At 39.3% G+C, this 17,731-nt stretch overlaps 1 protein-coding gene across 3 annotated transcripts in view; it reads right to left on the bottom strand.

Annotated features, from left to right (window-relative positions):
* Positions 1–17,595, bottom strand: part of fstl4 (follistatin-like 4) — a 193,251-nt gene extending 175,656 nt beyond the window's left edge. Inside the window, exon 1 of one of the 3 annotated variants that reach the window (XM_015037466.1) lies at positions 16,871–17,595. Coding sequence is in view for 1 of the 3 variants with exons in the window: in XM_015037465.1 (XP_014892951.1) it covers positions 1,697–1,790 (94 nt within the window). In the remaining 2 variants the exon portion in view is untranslated. Of the gene's footprint in view, positions 1–1,361; positions 1,434–1,696; positions 1,806–16,870 lie in introns of those variants that run through there. The other 2 variants (XM_015037465.1, XM_015037467.1) reach the window with 2 other exon arrangements.
* Positions 17,596–17,731: the final 136 nt, after the last annotated feature.

Genomic DNA, 17,731 nt, shown 5'->3' with positions numbered 1-17,731 from the left:
GTTACCACTCCTTATGTCTGATTTATTTCCTCTTTCTACGGTTTAATTTAAACATTGCTGTTTAAACTTTGCTTCACTCACTTTCATGGGTTTGTTTGTGTTAGCGTCATGTTACAGTTTAAATCTACATGTTTTAGTTAAAGCTAACACTTCTAAACCACTGGATGAAGATGGATATTTCTTTTACAGGTTTTATTTTGCAGACCATTTAGTTGTAGGTGAGTTTGTAAACGAGTGGGAAGCTAAGTATTATTTTCATATTCAAAAAAGTAGGAAACATTTCATTCTAGTGAGTTATCTCTATGAAGACTTTCACAGATCAGAATATATCTGCTATACATAATATAACGTTTGGGCTGATATTAAATGTATTTTTCCTTAAACTCATATTTCTGTGTTATAAAAGGTTTTTTGTTTTTTATTGGTCTGGTTTAATGTTCTAATTTTAAACATCATAAACTGCAAGCAAAAAAATTATAATTGACAGAAATAAAGGCTGTAAAATAAATTATTACTGTATATTAATGTATATTAATGTATATTTGGTGCTTCAACTATTAAAATATGAAGCTAGAAGTTAAAATTATTCAGCTTTTCAGTGGCGGTTGAAAAGAAACCAATATTAACCTTTAAAAAAAACTGATACTTTTGAGAAAAATGTGTCTAAATTATTACAGAAATAAATCTATTTCTTGGTGACCTTTTTCATTATTTTGTCATCTAGACAATAAAGGAAAAAAACCCAAAGTGACATTGCACTAGAAGTGTCTGCTGGTACAGTATTATTAAAACTTATGACTCCAGTTCTGAAAGTTTTTGGATTTTGGAATAAAGTTATGCTTTCTGTGTGCAGGAACACTTGAGGGATAAATAATGAAGACAATGGAGACTGCAGAGTTTGGGGAAAAAAGGCTGGAAGCAAAAGAAAAGTTTGGGAAACGGCAGTAAATCGAGCAATTTCAGCTATTTCCTCCTACTTTAAGCTGCCACAACACTGTCAATAAATGTGAATTCCTGCAATATTTATATTTCTACTTTTTAATCTGTGGTCTTTTTCAAGGCCACCATAAGATGAATCTTTTGTCTTTCTCCTTTGGTTCTGTTTGCTGGTCAGTTTGGGTTTAACTGTACAGACTCAACAGATCGTTGTTGACCTTCCAATAAACATGTTTTCATCCAAATATTGTTTTCCATTATTGACCATTTGCAACTGCGTCACTTGATCACAGGCGCCATGATGGACGGGAAATGGGGGACGGAGGACCGAGCGACTGAAAATGTTTTCCTAAGTTGTTTTGTCCAGTTTTTTCGTGGTTTCTTCTTGTTCAAGTCGAGCTAACGTGTCTGTGAACGTAACTCACCTGGTTGGGCTCAAAAACGGCGGGAATCCCAAAAGTTTTACAGCTAGCTTAGAAACCGACCCTGACGTGTTGGTCGGTAATCTGATCAAATTACCGACTTTACCTGAATTCACACCACATGATTTATATCACTGTCATAAACAGCGTTTCCCCTTAAACCGGAGCACCTTAAAAACGTACAAAAGACGAGAGGCTAACCAGTTTTTTCCATAAATGCTAGGCTACACGACGGTGCGGCACTGTCTCCATGGTTACCAATGATGTACCTTTTCCATAACGCGATATTTGGTATATTTCTAATCATATTTACTTACAGAGAACGTTAGTCTTCTCACCTTGTAAAAAGCGGTCGCTGCTAATCCGTGATTGCACCAAGAGCTTCCAGTCATTAGATTTAGCTGCTTTCCATCGCCTCGTATCTTTCCTCATTAAAAGTTATACAACAAAATAACAAGCTTGGTTTCTATCTTTGTGTATTTATTCAGCTGATCGCGCAGCTCCCTGTCACCATTTTTAAAGTGAAATCAACTGTATAGACGTGATGTGAGGCTCCCGGTTCTGACTGCCTGGCTGTTTTTAGCGCATTGGTCCGTCATGGCGGAATGGGCGGAGTTCGGAGAGCGTGACGTCACGTGCAAAGCGTCAACGCAGATCTGGGAGCGCTGAGCGGCGTTACTTTACTTTCTGTTGTGTTTTCAATTTATGACGGTATACAAGTGGGATTGACAACAAAAACTTAGCTAAATGCTTGTGTTATCTTAGTGTTATTCTTTTTAAATGTCTAAAAAAAGTCCAAGTATTTTGAAGTTGTATTCAAACCAGCTTTTTGTTCTGAATGTTGCTGTTTGCTTAATTCTAAAAAAGGTTTAATCAGTGGATAGTTGTAAAATACACAACTGACAGACTAATTAAAAATATACTGACATGTCCTGGGAAGCCGTCAGCCGCTATAACGATCGTTCTTACATAAACAGGTTTATTTGTTCAAATGATGCTTCACTATATTACATTTTATAAAGTTATTTACATTTATCTTATGTTCATGAGCATTTTGTTAAGTTGAACTCTAAATCCTTTTTAAAATGGGGGGTTTCTTTTTTGTTAGTTTTGCACATAATGTTTGAGTTCTTCAAAAATATGTGGATGAAAAACTTTCCACCAGCTTGTCTGTCAATCAGTTTCATTTTTCTAGCTATTTAATTATTCAATTTTTTCAATTCACACCATTATGTACTATTTAGGTTAATAAATATGTTGACAATAGAAAAAAATAGAAAAATTAATAATGTAAAACTGGTTTTATAAGGGCCTATGGATGAGAATAAAGTGCTTCATAGTTTTTTCATTTTTCTATGCAGTTTAATAGTGAGAGAAACTTTTCTGATTATTCAGTCAGTATTTAATACAGTTGAAAAAAATAGTTTTTGCTTTAATTCATCATATTCTGAAAATTTTAACCATTTATGTTATGCAAAGCTATCAGAACTCTTGACACAAGAAAAAACAGGTTTTTAAGAAAATGGTCGCTAATATAATTAATTGTTAGTTGATCAATAAGATCATCACCTTTGGATTAATCTATAAATCGATAACTTTGATCTCTAACATACCAATGTTTTCCTTCTGCTCAAAGGCCTTTAAATGTGTCTAATTAATAAAACCAACAGGTTTTGGAGAGAAATTTAATTGTTCATGTAAATTATGTATGTAATATTGATGTTTAACACACAAACATCATGAGTCCTGTGAATGTAAACATCACTTTGAGGAAACATGGACATCTTTCAGCTAGCCTGTTAGCCGGCGGCTAACGTGTCGTCATAGATGAGAGCTGGTGAAATTAAACCCCAAATGAGATCTGCCAGTCACTGTCTTAATGTGCTGGCCTCCAGGCACTGACCCACACACACACACAAACACACAGGCACACACGCACACACACAAACACGCACACACACATGCACACACACACGCAAACACGCACAAACACACACACACACACACACACGCAAACACGCACAAACACACACGCACAAACACACACACACACAAACACACAGGCACACACACACGCACACACACACACACACAAACACACACGCACACACACACACACACACACATACATGCACAAACACACACACACACACACATGCACAAACACACACACACATGCACAAACACACACACACATATACATGCACAAACACACACACACACGCACACACAGAGATCTGGCTGCATGCACTAAATGATGTTAAATTCATCAGAAGTGAGGAAAAAACATGAGCAGAATATTAAAATATTAAAGTTGTAGAAGAGTCTTTTTAAAGCTGGAACAATCATTGGTAGCTCTTCAGACTTGCTCAGTTTTTGCTCAGACCTTATAATGCGCTAAAATTACCCATCAGAGCTTTTTATTTATGAGTCTCTCTTTTAAACTTTCAATTTTCAGGAGATAAAAGTATCCCACTTGGCCAGAGCGTCTGGGATTGATTCATATTCAGGCTCCTGCTTTTTGCTAGAAAGTTTCCTTGCCACTTTTTTGTTGAAGTAACAAGAAGACAGCAGGCAGAGAGTCCAGTAATAATGTGTTTTAAGATAAAAATTTTTAGAAAAAGATCATAAAACAGAAGGAGAAATGCCAATCCTCTTTAGTTTCACAGTTACTCTCAACTTGGATGAGTCAGTGCATTAAATAAATATCTGGAGTTATCCTTTAACTGCAACTCATTTTTCCAAATCAACTCGAGTTTTTAAAGCACGTGTCAAACTCAAGGCCCGGGGGCCAAATCTGGCCCGCCGCAGCTTTTCATGTAGCCCTCTGGACTCCGAATTACTTCAATAAGTTTCTCCAGCTTTTCACAAATCCTCAACAAAATCAACAGATCCCCACATTTTAATGGGTTTTATCAACACATCCGCACAACCGGCCCTTTAAGAACATTCAGAGTTTTGATAAAGTGAAACTGAGTTTGAATTTCCTCTTTTAAAGTTTTAAATTCAAGTCAAGTCCAAGTTAATGTTTAACTCTTTATGGGATAAATGTTAATGCAATAAATGATGAAACTGTTGTTTTGAGATCATTTAAAAACGGTAATGGCAGAAACAAACCAACAAAAACAGCAAACAAAAGGAATTCTGAATTTTCTGCACATAAAATTATCCTTCAAAAAAAGGTCTAGATGAGACCAAAACACCAGACTGAAGACTTTTACCATCCAGTTTTTGCTAGAAAAAAACCTGATAATACAATTTATGCAATTAATTGATTTATTGCTTATTGTGACAAACATAATTCTAATTTTTGGAGTCAAATCTCAAATTTGTCCAAGTCGGGTTTTTGAGGTCTAATATCTGAGATGGAAAGTCCAACCCAAGTTTGACCAACAAGTTCAATTAATTTATTTCCCTAATGAGAAATAACCGTGTACTCACTATTATGTTACACCAAATATGAAAATATTTTAATTACGTTTAGTAGTACACAGGTATTTCATGCATGATTTACTCAGATTATTTACAGTTACTTTGACCCCTGATTACATGATGAATTAAATTAAGGTCATTAAGCAAGAAGCTGCTTTTTCACAAGGTAAAAATATTAATCCCATTTAAAGCTTAAATAAGGAACGCATGGATGACCAGAAACACAAACATATTGAAGACTAATTACTGAAAGGAAGCTGCACAAAGTCTTAATTTAACAAGGACTTATTTTAATGCAAAGTTAAATATAATGAGGAATTTATTTTAAGAAGACTCACACAAATAAAGTCAATCTTCCATATTTTATTAATAAAGTTTGCTTGATGAAGACAAATCAGTGAAACCCAGAGACAGAAGATTTATGTGCATGACTTCTCGCATCACGTTGTGTTGGGTTTTTAGTGGGGAAACGTTCAAAGTAATGGACAAGGTGCAGGATCAGAGTTATAATATATCACATTCTGTCCAAATCTGTCATTTACTGCAAACGCCCTGGGGCCAAATTCACCTTGAGAGGTTATTATTCCAGAAACTGCTGCTCAAAGTTGAGACGTTCCTGCTATCAAATTGATGTAAAAACTGTCAAAATACAAAACAGAAACCAATTTTTTAGAATGAATTTTGTTCTTAAGCCAGGAGAAGAAATCGATCTTTTTGCATAATGATGTGATTATGTCTAATTATAAAACACAGAAACGTTTTTTGTTCTGCTAAGCGAGGAGGAGTCAGAAACACATCTGGTCCGGTTCTGGAAGCAGATGCAGGATGTCAGGTTTGACTGGAAGTTTCACCAAAACCACATCTGGATCTAAGGAGGGATAATCTGCAGCACAAAATGATACCGCACAATCTGTCACTAACCGTTTCAGTTCTGCAGAAATTCAGTTATCTAGTTATCCTGGAGAAGCTCTTTATGAACAAAAACAATATTCTGACAGAGTTTATTGCTGATTCAGGAATCAGATGTTCAAACTTGGAAACTGTTTCTACTTTGTAATGTTTGTGGTTTTAAATGGTCGACTGATGTAACAAACTTTATTTATTTGTGTCAAATTAACAGACACAGATATGGTGTAATGTGTCAAACTAACGGTCCTGGGGCCAAATCTGGCCCGCCGTAGCTTTTCATGTGGACCTGCAGACTCCAGGTTGCATCAATAAGTTCCTTCGGTTTTTCACAAACAAATTTCACTCAAACTCATCAGATCTCCACAATTCTGATTTTTACTGCTAATTTTTCTCAAAATTGACCAAAAACATTGGGTTTACTTGACTGCTACCTCAGTTAAAGTCACATTTAATATCAAACATTAGGACAAACGTCGTAAAATTTCCTTGTAAATATTCCTAAATCAGCATCACAAAATCTGAGGAACCAAATCCTGGAGGAACTGATCAGTGTGAAAAAGTGTTAAAATATTGATATTTTAACAGTTTAATGGGTTTTAACACATTCTGGCACAACCGGCCCTTTAAGAACATTCAGATTTTGATCAAATGAAACAGTTTGAATTTTAGAGCATCAAATTCCCTGAAAACACAAAGTAAACTGTAAGAGATCTGAGTTCTCCTTCAAGCTGCTGTCATCAGGAACAATATCAGCTTTAAGATTTCAAGGCCTTTTGGCCCCACTAAGCACACTTTGTTTAAATAAGAAATGGAGCATTTTTTTATTAAACGAAAATCTCTCCTCAGGGATAAATTATTCATTGAGCTTGTAAAGCAGCAAAGTTACCGAAACCAGGAAGAAAAGATTTAATCTCATATTTCTTCAGCAAATAAATTAAATATTGTCCCTAAAACACAAATGATTATAATATAGATGATCCATCAACATGCCAACTGTGTCCAGAAGATGCAGAGCAGAACCAGAACCAGAACCAGCAGGTTGATCCAACAGCAGCAGATCTTCAGTCTTTAATTTAGTCATTTATAAACTACCAGTAGTTTAAAGTCTGTTTTCTCAGTGAAAGACTGTAGAACTGGGTGGTGCAGCTGCTAGATGGCCCACTTTAGAACCGGCTTTATGTGGCTCTGAAGGCCTAGGTCAGAGGTCAGAGGTCAGCCTGATCTCTAGTTTCCATCTTTAACAACTGAAGCTGTGTGTTGACTCTAGATCTACAACTCTAGATCATTCCTCTATAGTAACTTCAGTTTCTGTTCAGCTGGAGAACGTTGTGGCACATCCACACATCTGTTCAGTGATGGGGTGGGTTCAAAGGTCACCTGGTGACATCATGAGCTGTGTATCATCTGTGTAGCTTCGGTAGCTAATCCTACTTCCTGTTAAACCTGAGCCAATGGGAGCGTCCTAGCACTGAGCCTTGGGGTTCCCCACATGTCACAGACCTTCACCTTTTGGCTCAACATCTGGTTGGTTTGCAGGTGTCAGAAATGCATTTCCAGGAGAATGCTAAAACAGGAAGTCAGAGGCTGAATTACTTTGGCTTCCCGGTCAGTAATGATTTAGACCAAAGCCTCAATCACTGGGTTGGTCCCAGTGACTCCGTCCTTTTAAAAGGCTGCGGCTCCAGTAGAAGTGAAGCTGGAGCGTAAATGAAGACAAGCAGCCGTTGCTCTCTGTAAGGCCTCTCTCTGCTCTGCAGCTCTCCAGGTAGGATTACTGTCACAGTTACAAATGACACACGCAGTTCCACTCCGACAGTCGTTTCACGCTCAGCGTGCTTTTTTCCTCCCTGCAAGTTGCTGAGTATTTAAAAACGATACAAAAGAGCGATGGAAGGATGGAGAAAGTTTCATTTGTGAGTGATTTCCCCGACTAGAGTCGGAGTTTCTGCATTGGAGGCTCTTTTACTGCAATCCTGAGAACAGATGAGATTTTAAATGCATTTTTAAGCTGAACTATTGAGAAGAGTCATGCATTAGAGATATCAACTGGTTAAGTATTCCCAAATACAGTAAAAGCAGAAGGTAAAAAATAAATGGCCTTTGTCAATCACTCCATGTTCCCCCAAACGGTGCTTGGCCCATTTTGGAACAAGCCTCTCTACACTCGGCTGCTCTAAGCGGCGCCTCACACTGACGCCCGTCTCTTCAGGAACATCGCCGCCTGCGCTCAGGTTTCAAACAGACACTTCTTCACCCTGATCCAACAGAGCCAGTGGGAGCGTCGCGTTCTGCCCGATCCTGGTTTCTCTGCATCGTCTTCCTCCGCCTGTGTGGTTGCAGAAGATACCAAAGGTGTCAGTCTGTCAGACCGTCACTCGTTCCCACCGGTTAGACTGAACAGGGTCTGCAGCTTTCAGCCTTTTCTCTTTCAATGTTTACTTTTTATTTCCATTTTTATGAATTTCAGAATATCTGGATCAGTATATCTGACAGTCTGTCCTACGGAAACAGGCTTATGTTTAAATATACAATGCAAACAGAAACATTACAAAGAACTAATGAAGGCAATAAAGAAATGCTGGTATGAAAATAGATTTACGTCATGGAAACACTCCAATTTCATTTTTCAATAAAGTTTTTGCGTAGGTTTTTCAGGTGCATTGAAATTAGTTTATTTCACAAAACTGCAATGAAAACACTTTTTCACATCACATAATGTCATGTGACCAGCAGCCGGATGTTACTACTGGTGGAAGCTACAAAGAAACTACGACAGGAAGTGACGGTGCGGCATGTTTTCTAATGACTTATCACATAACTTATTCAACTTGTTCACGTATAACTTTAGTTTAATTTGTTATGTAATGGAAACACCACAATTGCAAAACTGTATTTGTTTACATTAATAGAATATCAACACAGTTTTCTGCACATTTCTAAAGGAAATGCAGCGATGGAGAAAGGGGAGAATCAGCAGACCGGCTTCAAATGACGGAAAGAAAACAGAAGTTCAGACAACCAATCATCTCAGTGATCAGAACAACGTCTCTGCACAACAATGTGAACCGTGAAGCTGATGAGCTACAGCAGCAGAGAGCCACAACAGCTGCAACAGGAATCCAAGGCTACAATTCACATAAGCTAACGACCGCTAGCTTATGTTTGTGTGTTTAATGATGTAAAGCACTTTGAAATGCCTTGCTACTGAAATATGCTATACAAATAAAATTTGATTTGATTTAATGAAAAACAGGCTAACGAACAACAAGCTACCAATGAACAACAAGCTAATGAACAACGAGCTACTAATGAACAACAAGCTAATGAACAACAAGCTACTAATGAACAACAAGCTACTAATGAACAACAAGCTAACGAACAACAAGCTACTAATGAACAACGAGCTAATGAACAAGAAGCTAATTCTGGGTAAATATGGTTTCTGTGTCGTTTCCTTCAGTGGTTCTTGGTGCAGCGCCCCCACAGGCCAGGAGGGGAACAGGTTGGTTTGACTCAGAGCCACAGCAGCTGGAGGTGGAGCAGATGATGGAGTTCTGGTTCCAGTAGAACCGGGTCGACCGGACCATCAGGAGGAAAAAACATTAGTGCTTAAAGTATTAAGGCACAGATCCTCCTGAAGGTAAAATGATGAGAGGGATCATTTCATTTCGTTTCCTTCGATTAACTACAGGAACATTATAAATTATGGTCCGTTTTTCCAATTTTCATCTATTTTGCCACTGCAGCATCATGTTTTATTTAAAAAAAACAACATAAAAATATTTCAAATAAGACTTGTATGTAAAAACTCTTTGTATTAGAGGTCATATTTTAGATATTTCCAGACTCTACATATTTGTTCAAAGCTGCAGTAGTTCCTGTACTTCGTTCTCTGAGTGTCACGGATTAAAAATAATCTCTTCTGTTGGAGAGTAATGATGAAACATGGACACGCCAGCAGAGATGTTGGATTTGCAGATGGTGCTAGTTAGCAGGAATGACCATTTCATTTTATCACTGTGGTTTCATTAACGATGAAAACTAAATAAGATTCATCACCAAGATTTAATAAAGCTGCCAGCAGCTGCTGTTTTACACAGCACTGTAATAAACAAGAAACAATGCAGTTAGTTTTGGCTTTTTTCATTTAAAAGCGACAGAAAACTGACCATCAGAGGAAAAAGGTTTAGATGGTGTCAAACTGAGGGCCCAAGGGCCAGATCCGGCCCACCAGAAGTTTTCATGTGGCCCTCTAGACTCCAGAAGGACGAAGAAATAAAACTTTATGTGCTTAAATATTTCATCAATCAAATCAAAGCTGTTTTTTTCTGTTTGCCAAATTACAATCAATCCCTCCAATGTTTTGCGAATTCACACAAAATATATTTTTACTGGTAATTTTCCACAAACAACAGTCAAAAACCTTCTGTTAGCAGATGCTAACTATTTCTTCTTTCTGCTCCACTGCTGCCTCAGTTTGATCGATGCAGCAAGAAATAAAAGAAAAATCACATTTACTGTCATACATGAGTGGAAATATTTCAGATTTATCTCCATAAAATCAAAAGTAAATCATGAAAACAATTCTGGAGGGAAAACATGTTGAGTATTTAAATCAGTATCATCAAGCACACACACAGCTATTTATTAATACTATTACAGTTTGTTAAAGAGTTTTATACCTTCTGGTTCAACCGGCCCTTTAAGAACATAAGAGGCTTGAACTGAAATAAATATTTCAAATAAACATCAGCATTTAGCAAGAAAACCTCCAACAGAGGAGGAAAAGTCATTACAGCAATTAGAGCGCGAGACCGAAGCACCTGGAGGCTGAGCCAAGTTCATGTATTCATTTTAAAGAGGAGCAGCAGCACATGTGGCCTTTCAGGCAGAAACGTTGCAGTCGCTTCTCCGAAGCATCGGCTTCACAAACAGCTTCCAAACGAACCAGAAACGTGAGAACAGGAAGAACAGCTTCTTCTCAGTACCATCCCACTCTGTTCTGAGGTTTGTCCCTGACAGGCTCCCATAACCAGCCTGGAGCCGTTGGCCTTGAGGCCCATCATGGCTGTCAGGTGCGTCTGAAAACTGAAAAATTATTTTGAAACTGAAAAAAAAATATTTTTTTTAAGATTTGAAACAGGAAAACAAACATTTCAAATAAAGAAGATTTGAAACTACTTTTCAGTTTAAAAGGGTTTATTTTCAGTTTCAAAATAATTTTTCAATTCCACACCTTTTTTCATTTTCTTTCATTTTGTACAAACCTTATGGCCCTGATAAACTCCATAATCTTCAATCATTCAGAAAGTGGACCAGAACCAGGATGTGCAGAATCAACTCAGTAACTTTTATTCACAGCAGAAATTTGAACAAACTGAACCAAAACCTTGAAGCTGAAGTCAAACTGACCAAAAGCACAAAGAAAGAAATAGAAACCGGATAACATGGAGCAACGTAGCAGCAGTTCTGCATGGTTTTTATGTGCATAAAAGGTAAATTAAATCTGTAGATGGAAGGACTGAGGAGGATTTCTCTGTGAAACATCAATGCACCTCGATGCTCAGACACACAGATGGAATAAAATAATAAAGTTCTCCTTCAGAAACTCAGAGTTAATATCTTTATTCCCTGCAAGACTTAAGCTTTGGGAGGCAGTCGGATGTAGTCTGCCTCTTCTGCAGGAATAAAAACCCTTTAGCCAAAAATAAGATCAAAGCTGTTCAGAGTCTTTAAAGCATCGAAGAATGATGCACTTCTTACATCACTGGTCAAACTTTCTACAAAGTCAATCAAATTCATTTAAACGTCACCGAGGAGACGAACATGTGATGCTTCGTTTCTGCCATTTTGCTTAAAATATTTCTAATTATTTTATTATTATTATTCAAGTCATCAGATCAGTTCTTTGTATTTATCCTAATGTTTTCTTTCTGTGAATGTTTTTAATCGAATTTCTCCTGCAGAACAAACTGAAGCAGTTTGATAAAACAGGACAGATTTATTTATCAAAGACTTTTAGAAATTTGCATCATCTGCCATTATTTCTGCCAAAAATGATCTCATAATAAACCAGTTCTACCTGAGGTTCTGCTGAACCTGTAGCTGTGAATAACTCTCCTCAAAAAATGACTTCTAATGTTTTAAAATGCAAAGCTGATTAAAAACATTCAAGCTGGGCGTTTTCCTGCTGAATGCACATTTCCATGAACAATAACTCCAATAAAGTGAAGAATATTCTTTCTTTTCAGGCTGAGAATCACTGAACCAATTTAACAAACACCTTTAAAATGTGTTTAACATCTTAACATATACAACCTGACATTAAAATATCAGTAACTCACTTATTCTATCAAGCAATCAATCAAATTTTATTTGTATAGCACATTTCAGCAGCAAGGCATTTCAAAGTGCTTTACATAATTAAATAAAAACAGTGAGAAAGAGAAATAAAGAGCTGTAGAACTTTAGTTGAGACGCCGTCAACTGGGCCTCCAACCCTTCGACCTTTAGTCAAAACGCCGTTTGACCAGGACTCTAACCTGGTCAAACGGTTCGTTCATGACTTGTCATGAACGAACCGACTTGAGGCGTTTTGAGTTATTTACAGATTCTGAAAGTTTGGATTTTAAGGTTTCTAATGACGTCAAATAAATGAAAATAAGAATAAGTTATTTTACTACCAAGTGTTTGTGCATTAATAACATTTTAGGATAATTGTAATTTAAAAGCACAATAAAATAAAAAAAACGATTTGATTTGATTTGGCAGAAACAAAAATTTTCTTCTGCACCAATAAATATAAAATGATCCATCCTGTTCCATCTCTTGTATTTATCTGTTGTATTTATTCACTGATTAAATCATTTTAATTCATTAAAAACAATATTAGCTGTGAGCAGAGCATCATAAGAAAGCAAAGTCGTAAATAACAGAACAGTTCTCACCATGAGACTCGTTCACGGCTCAACGCCGTTCAAAAGAATCAAAACGTTCGTGAACATTAAAGCTCTCAGCAGGTAGAGAGAGAAACACCTGGCTTTTTCTAATCATGAACAATCCTGGAGTTCTTCCTCTCCATCAGTGTCATCATCAGTGACCCGGTTTCAACCCACTTATCCAGTGGCGCAACTACATCTTATTCAGGTGGATGTGAAAACATCTGTAAGGGTGAATAGAAAACATACAGCCGCTCTACCCCCCCTCCTGCAGCGGCATCCATCAAACACATCAGGTTCAAGCTGAAGAAACACAAACGCAGCCCAGATAAATCTACAAATCCATCAAAACCTCCTCATCTTCTCATATCTGAAAATAAAAAAGCAGAACAAGCAGATTTTCTTCCTTCTGTTCAGTTTAAAAACCGGACATTTTGAACAGCATGCAGTGTTAACGCATACTTAATTATCCAGCTGTGTTTTCCATCATTAATGTTTACAAGATCAGCAGCACAGAACCAGGATCAGCAGCACAGAACCAGAATCAGCAGCACAGAACCAGGATCAAGAACAGGAGCGACGATGTGACAAAAAAGTAAAACTTCACGTCAGATAAAAAACCCAAAATTAATATTTCAGAGAAATATCCTGTTTGCTTCCTTTCTAAAACTCCAGTTCAGATGAGTCAGGGTTTGACCTCTGCAGGTCAAAAGGTCAGGGTTTGACCTCTGCAGGTCAACACAGACACAAACCATGAAGATCTTTATAAACTGAGCTTAGCGAGTTAAAAAATGAGTATCTAGTTGCATTTACTTGAGTTGCTTTTTAGGTAAAAATGTACTTTCAGGAGTACTACGATGTACTTTTTACTTTTACTTGAGTAGTTTTTTATAAAATATTTTTTCTCTTGAGTAAAATTTCTGGGTTTTCTTCCCACTGAATGAAAATCAAACATGTTTTCACCAAAACCTGAAGTTTCTGTTAAAGTTTCTGAAGTTTTTTTATTGAAAGAAACTGATTTTACTTCATTTTGTTACTTTTTTTGTCCAAAAATTGCAGAAATTTCCACTTGGGTTTATATTTTGGTTCATCTGATGATGTAAGTTTAAATATCAAATGTTTAATTTGACACTTTTTGCCCGATATATTTTACTCCAGTCTTTTGTTGGCCGCTTTTACTTTGATAAAAACGTTAAGGTCGTGCTGCCTTTGCCTCCTGGTCGGGACTCTAACGATGTGAGCTGGTGAGACGACCCAGAGGCTGGTCGCTCCTGTGAAGCAGGAAGAGCCTCAGTTTGGGGTTTTCTCCGTGAGGGCAGAGGGACGGGGCATAAAAGAGGCTGACAGATGGCTGACTACAGTGGATGCTGAACACAGAGATGGCAACTGACCTTTCGCTAACCCCTCTCCACGTTTCTCACTCTCTGCTGACTCTTTCCAGGCGGCGGCTCTGTTTGGGCAGCGCTGCCGCTCTGAGCTCATGTGGGATCCAGCAGTAAAGGTCATTTCTAGAAGTTCAACATCACTGATCAGAATTTCAAGTGACCGGTGATGTCTGCGACCTGTGAGGAGATCCAACCAGCCCGGAAACGAGCAGGACGGTGCAGCGATAGCGTCGTTCTTACCGAGCGATTTCCATCGGTTTTAAACCCAGAAGGAAACATTTCATCACTTCAAATGAAAGCTGATCAGCGGCCTGCACCGCAGAGCGGCTGGCAGCTCACACCTCATGAATCTTTGCTTTTGTTTTTGAGCTCAGCTCGACGGAGCCGAGTCACCAGGTGTACGAACCGCTTCACCTGAGGGGACCGCCATGTTGGGCAGGGAGAAATAAATCACCTTTCTTATGAGACGACGGCGGCTTCAGCTGCCACTTCTGCTGAAGAACAACTGTTACTTCATTAGAAACCAAAACGCTGCGAGCATCATGTGGAGCCAGTTAGCATTTTCTACTCAGCTACAACTGACAGAAATAAAAATAAAAACCAAAACTCTCACTGTGAGGAGAGTCTGGACCTATTACTACATCATATAAATAGTAAATAAAAAGACGGACAGACGTGTTGGATGTGTTTAACTTGTGAGGTTGGAAACAAACCGACCGGATCTCCTCTGAAAAGTCACAACAATCCGTCCAAAACCAGCCGAGCTCGTTTGAAAAACAAAACCAGCCACGTCACATGGAGGCAAAAAGAAATGTTTATTTAACTTTTTGTTAAACTGCAAACCAATGTGAAGCTGTTCTTGTTACATTTTGTGGAATTTTTTATATTTACACTCCAGAACCAGAACCAAGCAGCATTCAGCTTCTATGGACCACAAACCTGGAACAAACGTCCAGAAAACTGAAAAACAGCCGAAACGCTGAGCTGAACGCCCGGCTGGTTGGAGCTGCTTTATTCCTGATGGAACATCGATCAACATGTTTGATGATGAGACTCGACAAAACATTAATTAACTGTGTTGTTTTATGATTTTTGTGTTTTTATGATGTGGAGCTTTTTGAACTGCCTTGTTGCTGAAATGTGCTGCACAAATAAACTTGGCTGATCAATGAAATCATTTTCTTTGCTGCAACAATGGTTTGCTCTGATGACATTTCATATAAAAACAAAGTGACATTTATTTAATTAAACTGACTAAAATTAAAGGTATGAACATAAGCCCTTGTGTTCAGTGTTGGAACAAACAAAGCAAATCTGATGGAGAAACGAAAACCACGCAGCTGCTGAGTCCAGTCACTGGTATATTATATTACTCTGATGCTGCATGTGAGGCTAATCCCTAAGTTTTTCTGCATCATCCAATCACAGCAATCTGAAATCAAATCGCACATTAAGGACAACAAAACAACAGTTTGTCGGAGTGGAAAACTCACTGCAGCATTTATTCTGTCAGCATCGCTCAAAAGGTCAATTACATGCTTATGATGATGAATTTAAATGCAGGCTGGAGACCTGGATAAACAGCCTGCCAGACTAAGAGGAGCAGAGCATGAAAACCTGTAGAAAGCCTTTCTCTCACACGCTGCAGCAGGAAGGCGTCATGGATGAAGTGAAACAGAAGTTACTGTCAGACGCAGCCGCGTTTAAGCCGCTTCTGCTTTAATTGGTCATCAGCGCAGCTCCAGAAGCCTAATTCAGCTCTAATGACTGGAAATGTTACGGTAAGGATTTGTTTGGGTGCGTGTGTGTGTGTGTGTGTGTGTGATCCCACTATTAAACCCGTCTGTGAAGCAACAACCAGCCGTAATCTGCCGGCCTCGGTAATGACTCTCCGGACGGCAGCAGGCTGCGAGCTGCAGCCGCCCTGCTGACTCTGTTCTGGTTGACATCATTATTTGTAAGGCGACCCGGGGCTCGGCTTGTTTAATCACTGCTGATTAGAAGTGGCTTCATCTCCACTTCTCCTGCAGCTTTGATGCCGCTGCGTTTCTTCTTCGTGGCCTCTCCACTGAGTCAGCAGCTTCTCCAGCACACAGGCTGAACCAGGCAACGTCTCCAGGTGAGAGTGAAACTGGAGTCAGAACTGCACCAAACCGGAAACCAGGGTCACATATCGATCCTGACGCCTGCACGTGCTTTTTGCTGTCCATGCACGCGCAGATGCCCGCAGCTGCACGTGTTGTTTATAAGCTGAAGGTTTTCATTAAATGCCTTTTCTGTGCATGGATTCATATTCAGGCAGCCTGACGCGGAGCGGAGGATCCGGGGAGACGGGCAGGTTTTCAGCGGCAGCCCTGCTCCACCGGCCGGCCTCTCCTCACTCTCTCTGGGGTTTCTTGGCAAAAGCAACTGATTTAAGTCGATGTTGTTAAGGATTTTCTCCTTTTCCACTCCTATGAGTTTTTTCTGCATGTCTCCAGTTAAAGGTGAATTCTTGTCAACATCCAGCCTGATGAACTGAGAGGGATCGGGAATCCATGCCGGAGTGTCCAGCCAGACATACGCGCCTCATCACTCAACCCCTGGAGCTCTTCATGTTGTTTTCCATCCGCTAAATGATTTACAGCAGCTGTTTTGCAGCAGTAGTTGGACCCGGTCACTGCCATCGCCCTGCGCCGTAAGGCTCCTCTTCAACCCAGCTGGAATTTCTGACGGATTTATTTTCAAATAAAACTATTGCAAATTGTAAGAAAGAAAAAAAAACACACACACAGCCTCCGCTCACTCAAAATCAAATCAAATCCACCAAACTTGTAGCTGCTGCATGTTAAGCCATCTGCCTCCTTACCTGAGATCCTCCGAGGAAAAGCGCAGAAAGAAACAAACAGATTCCACGCAGCGGTGAGTCCGAACTGTTCCGCCTGTAGTCCCACTGGGTTCGTGTGTGGCTCGGAATGATTTCGCGCTGGCGGCTCTCAGACGCGGCTGTTTCAGCGGCGGGCGGCGCGTCCCCGACCCTCAGCAGCGGCGGCGGCGGCGGCTGTCCATCCTGCGGCTCTGCGCGGCTGGTTTCCTCTCGCAGCTCCGCTTTCTGCTCTGCCCTATTTCAACTCCTCTCGTGCCGCTCCGCTCCTGACGTCAGCCGCTCCGCACGCAGCTGCGGATGCGTCCCGCGACGGAGGGCGACACCTGGGCGCGCGCGCGAGCTTTGACATCTGTGAGGATCTGACAGCGGAAGTGAAGCAGAGGGAGGCTTCAATCAGTTCATGATGTTTGTATTGTTCAGAGGCGCAGCTACATCTGAGTCGTTCTTTTATTCCTGTGATTCGATTCAAAAAGCAGTTCAGTTGATTTACACAAAACCAATTCACAAAAAACGTCATCTCAAAAAGCAGAAAGATCCGATTCATAGGGGACAATATACATATATATAATCAGTCCAAGTCGATGTGAATCAGTCAAATTCAGTTTATAATGGTCAAAGTTTCAGTCTCTCACCCTAAGGAGTTTTCAGATCACACCCTTGAAAAGATGCTTTAAAATCCCCCAAAATCCATCCATGCATTAGGATTAAGTTTAAGTAAGTTTTTAAGTTAAGTATGATGATGATGGAGGAAGTGTCACGCGGTGTGGTTGTTGGTGGTGAGGAGAGACTATGGTGATGATGGAGATTTAATGATAACAAAGCACACACACAGTCCTAGGCAGG

The sequence above is a fragment of the Poecilia latipinna genome, unplaced genomic scaffold (assembly GCF_001443285.1).
Source record: "Poecilia latipinna isolate Pla-1442-1.1 unplaced genomic scaffold, P_latipinna-1.0 Scaffold407, whole genome shotgun sequence".
NCBI lineage: Eukaryota > Metazoa > Chordata > Actinopteri > Cyprinodontiformes > Poeciliidae > Poecilia > Poecilia latipinna.
The sequence above is the reverse complement of the archived record's forward strand: the minus strand, read 5'-3'. Positions and strand labels throughout refer to the sequence as shown.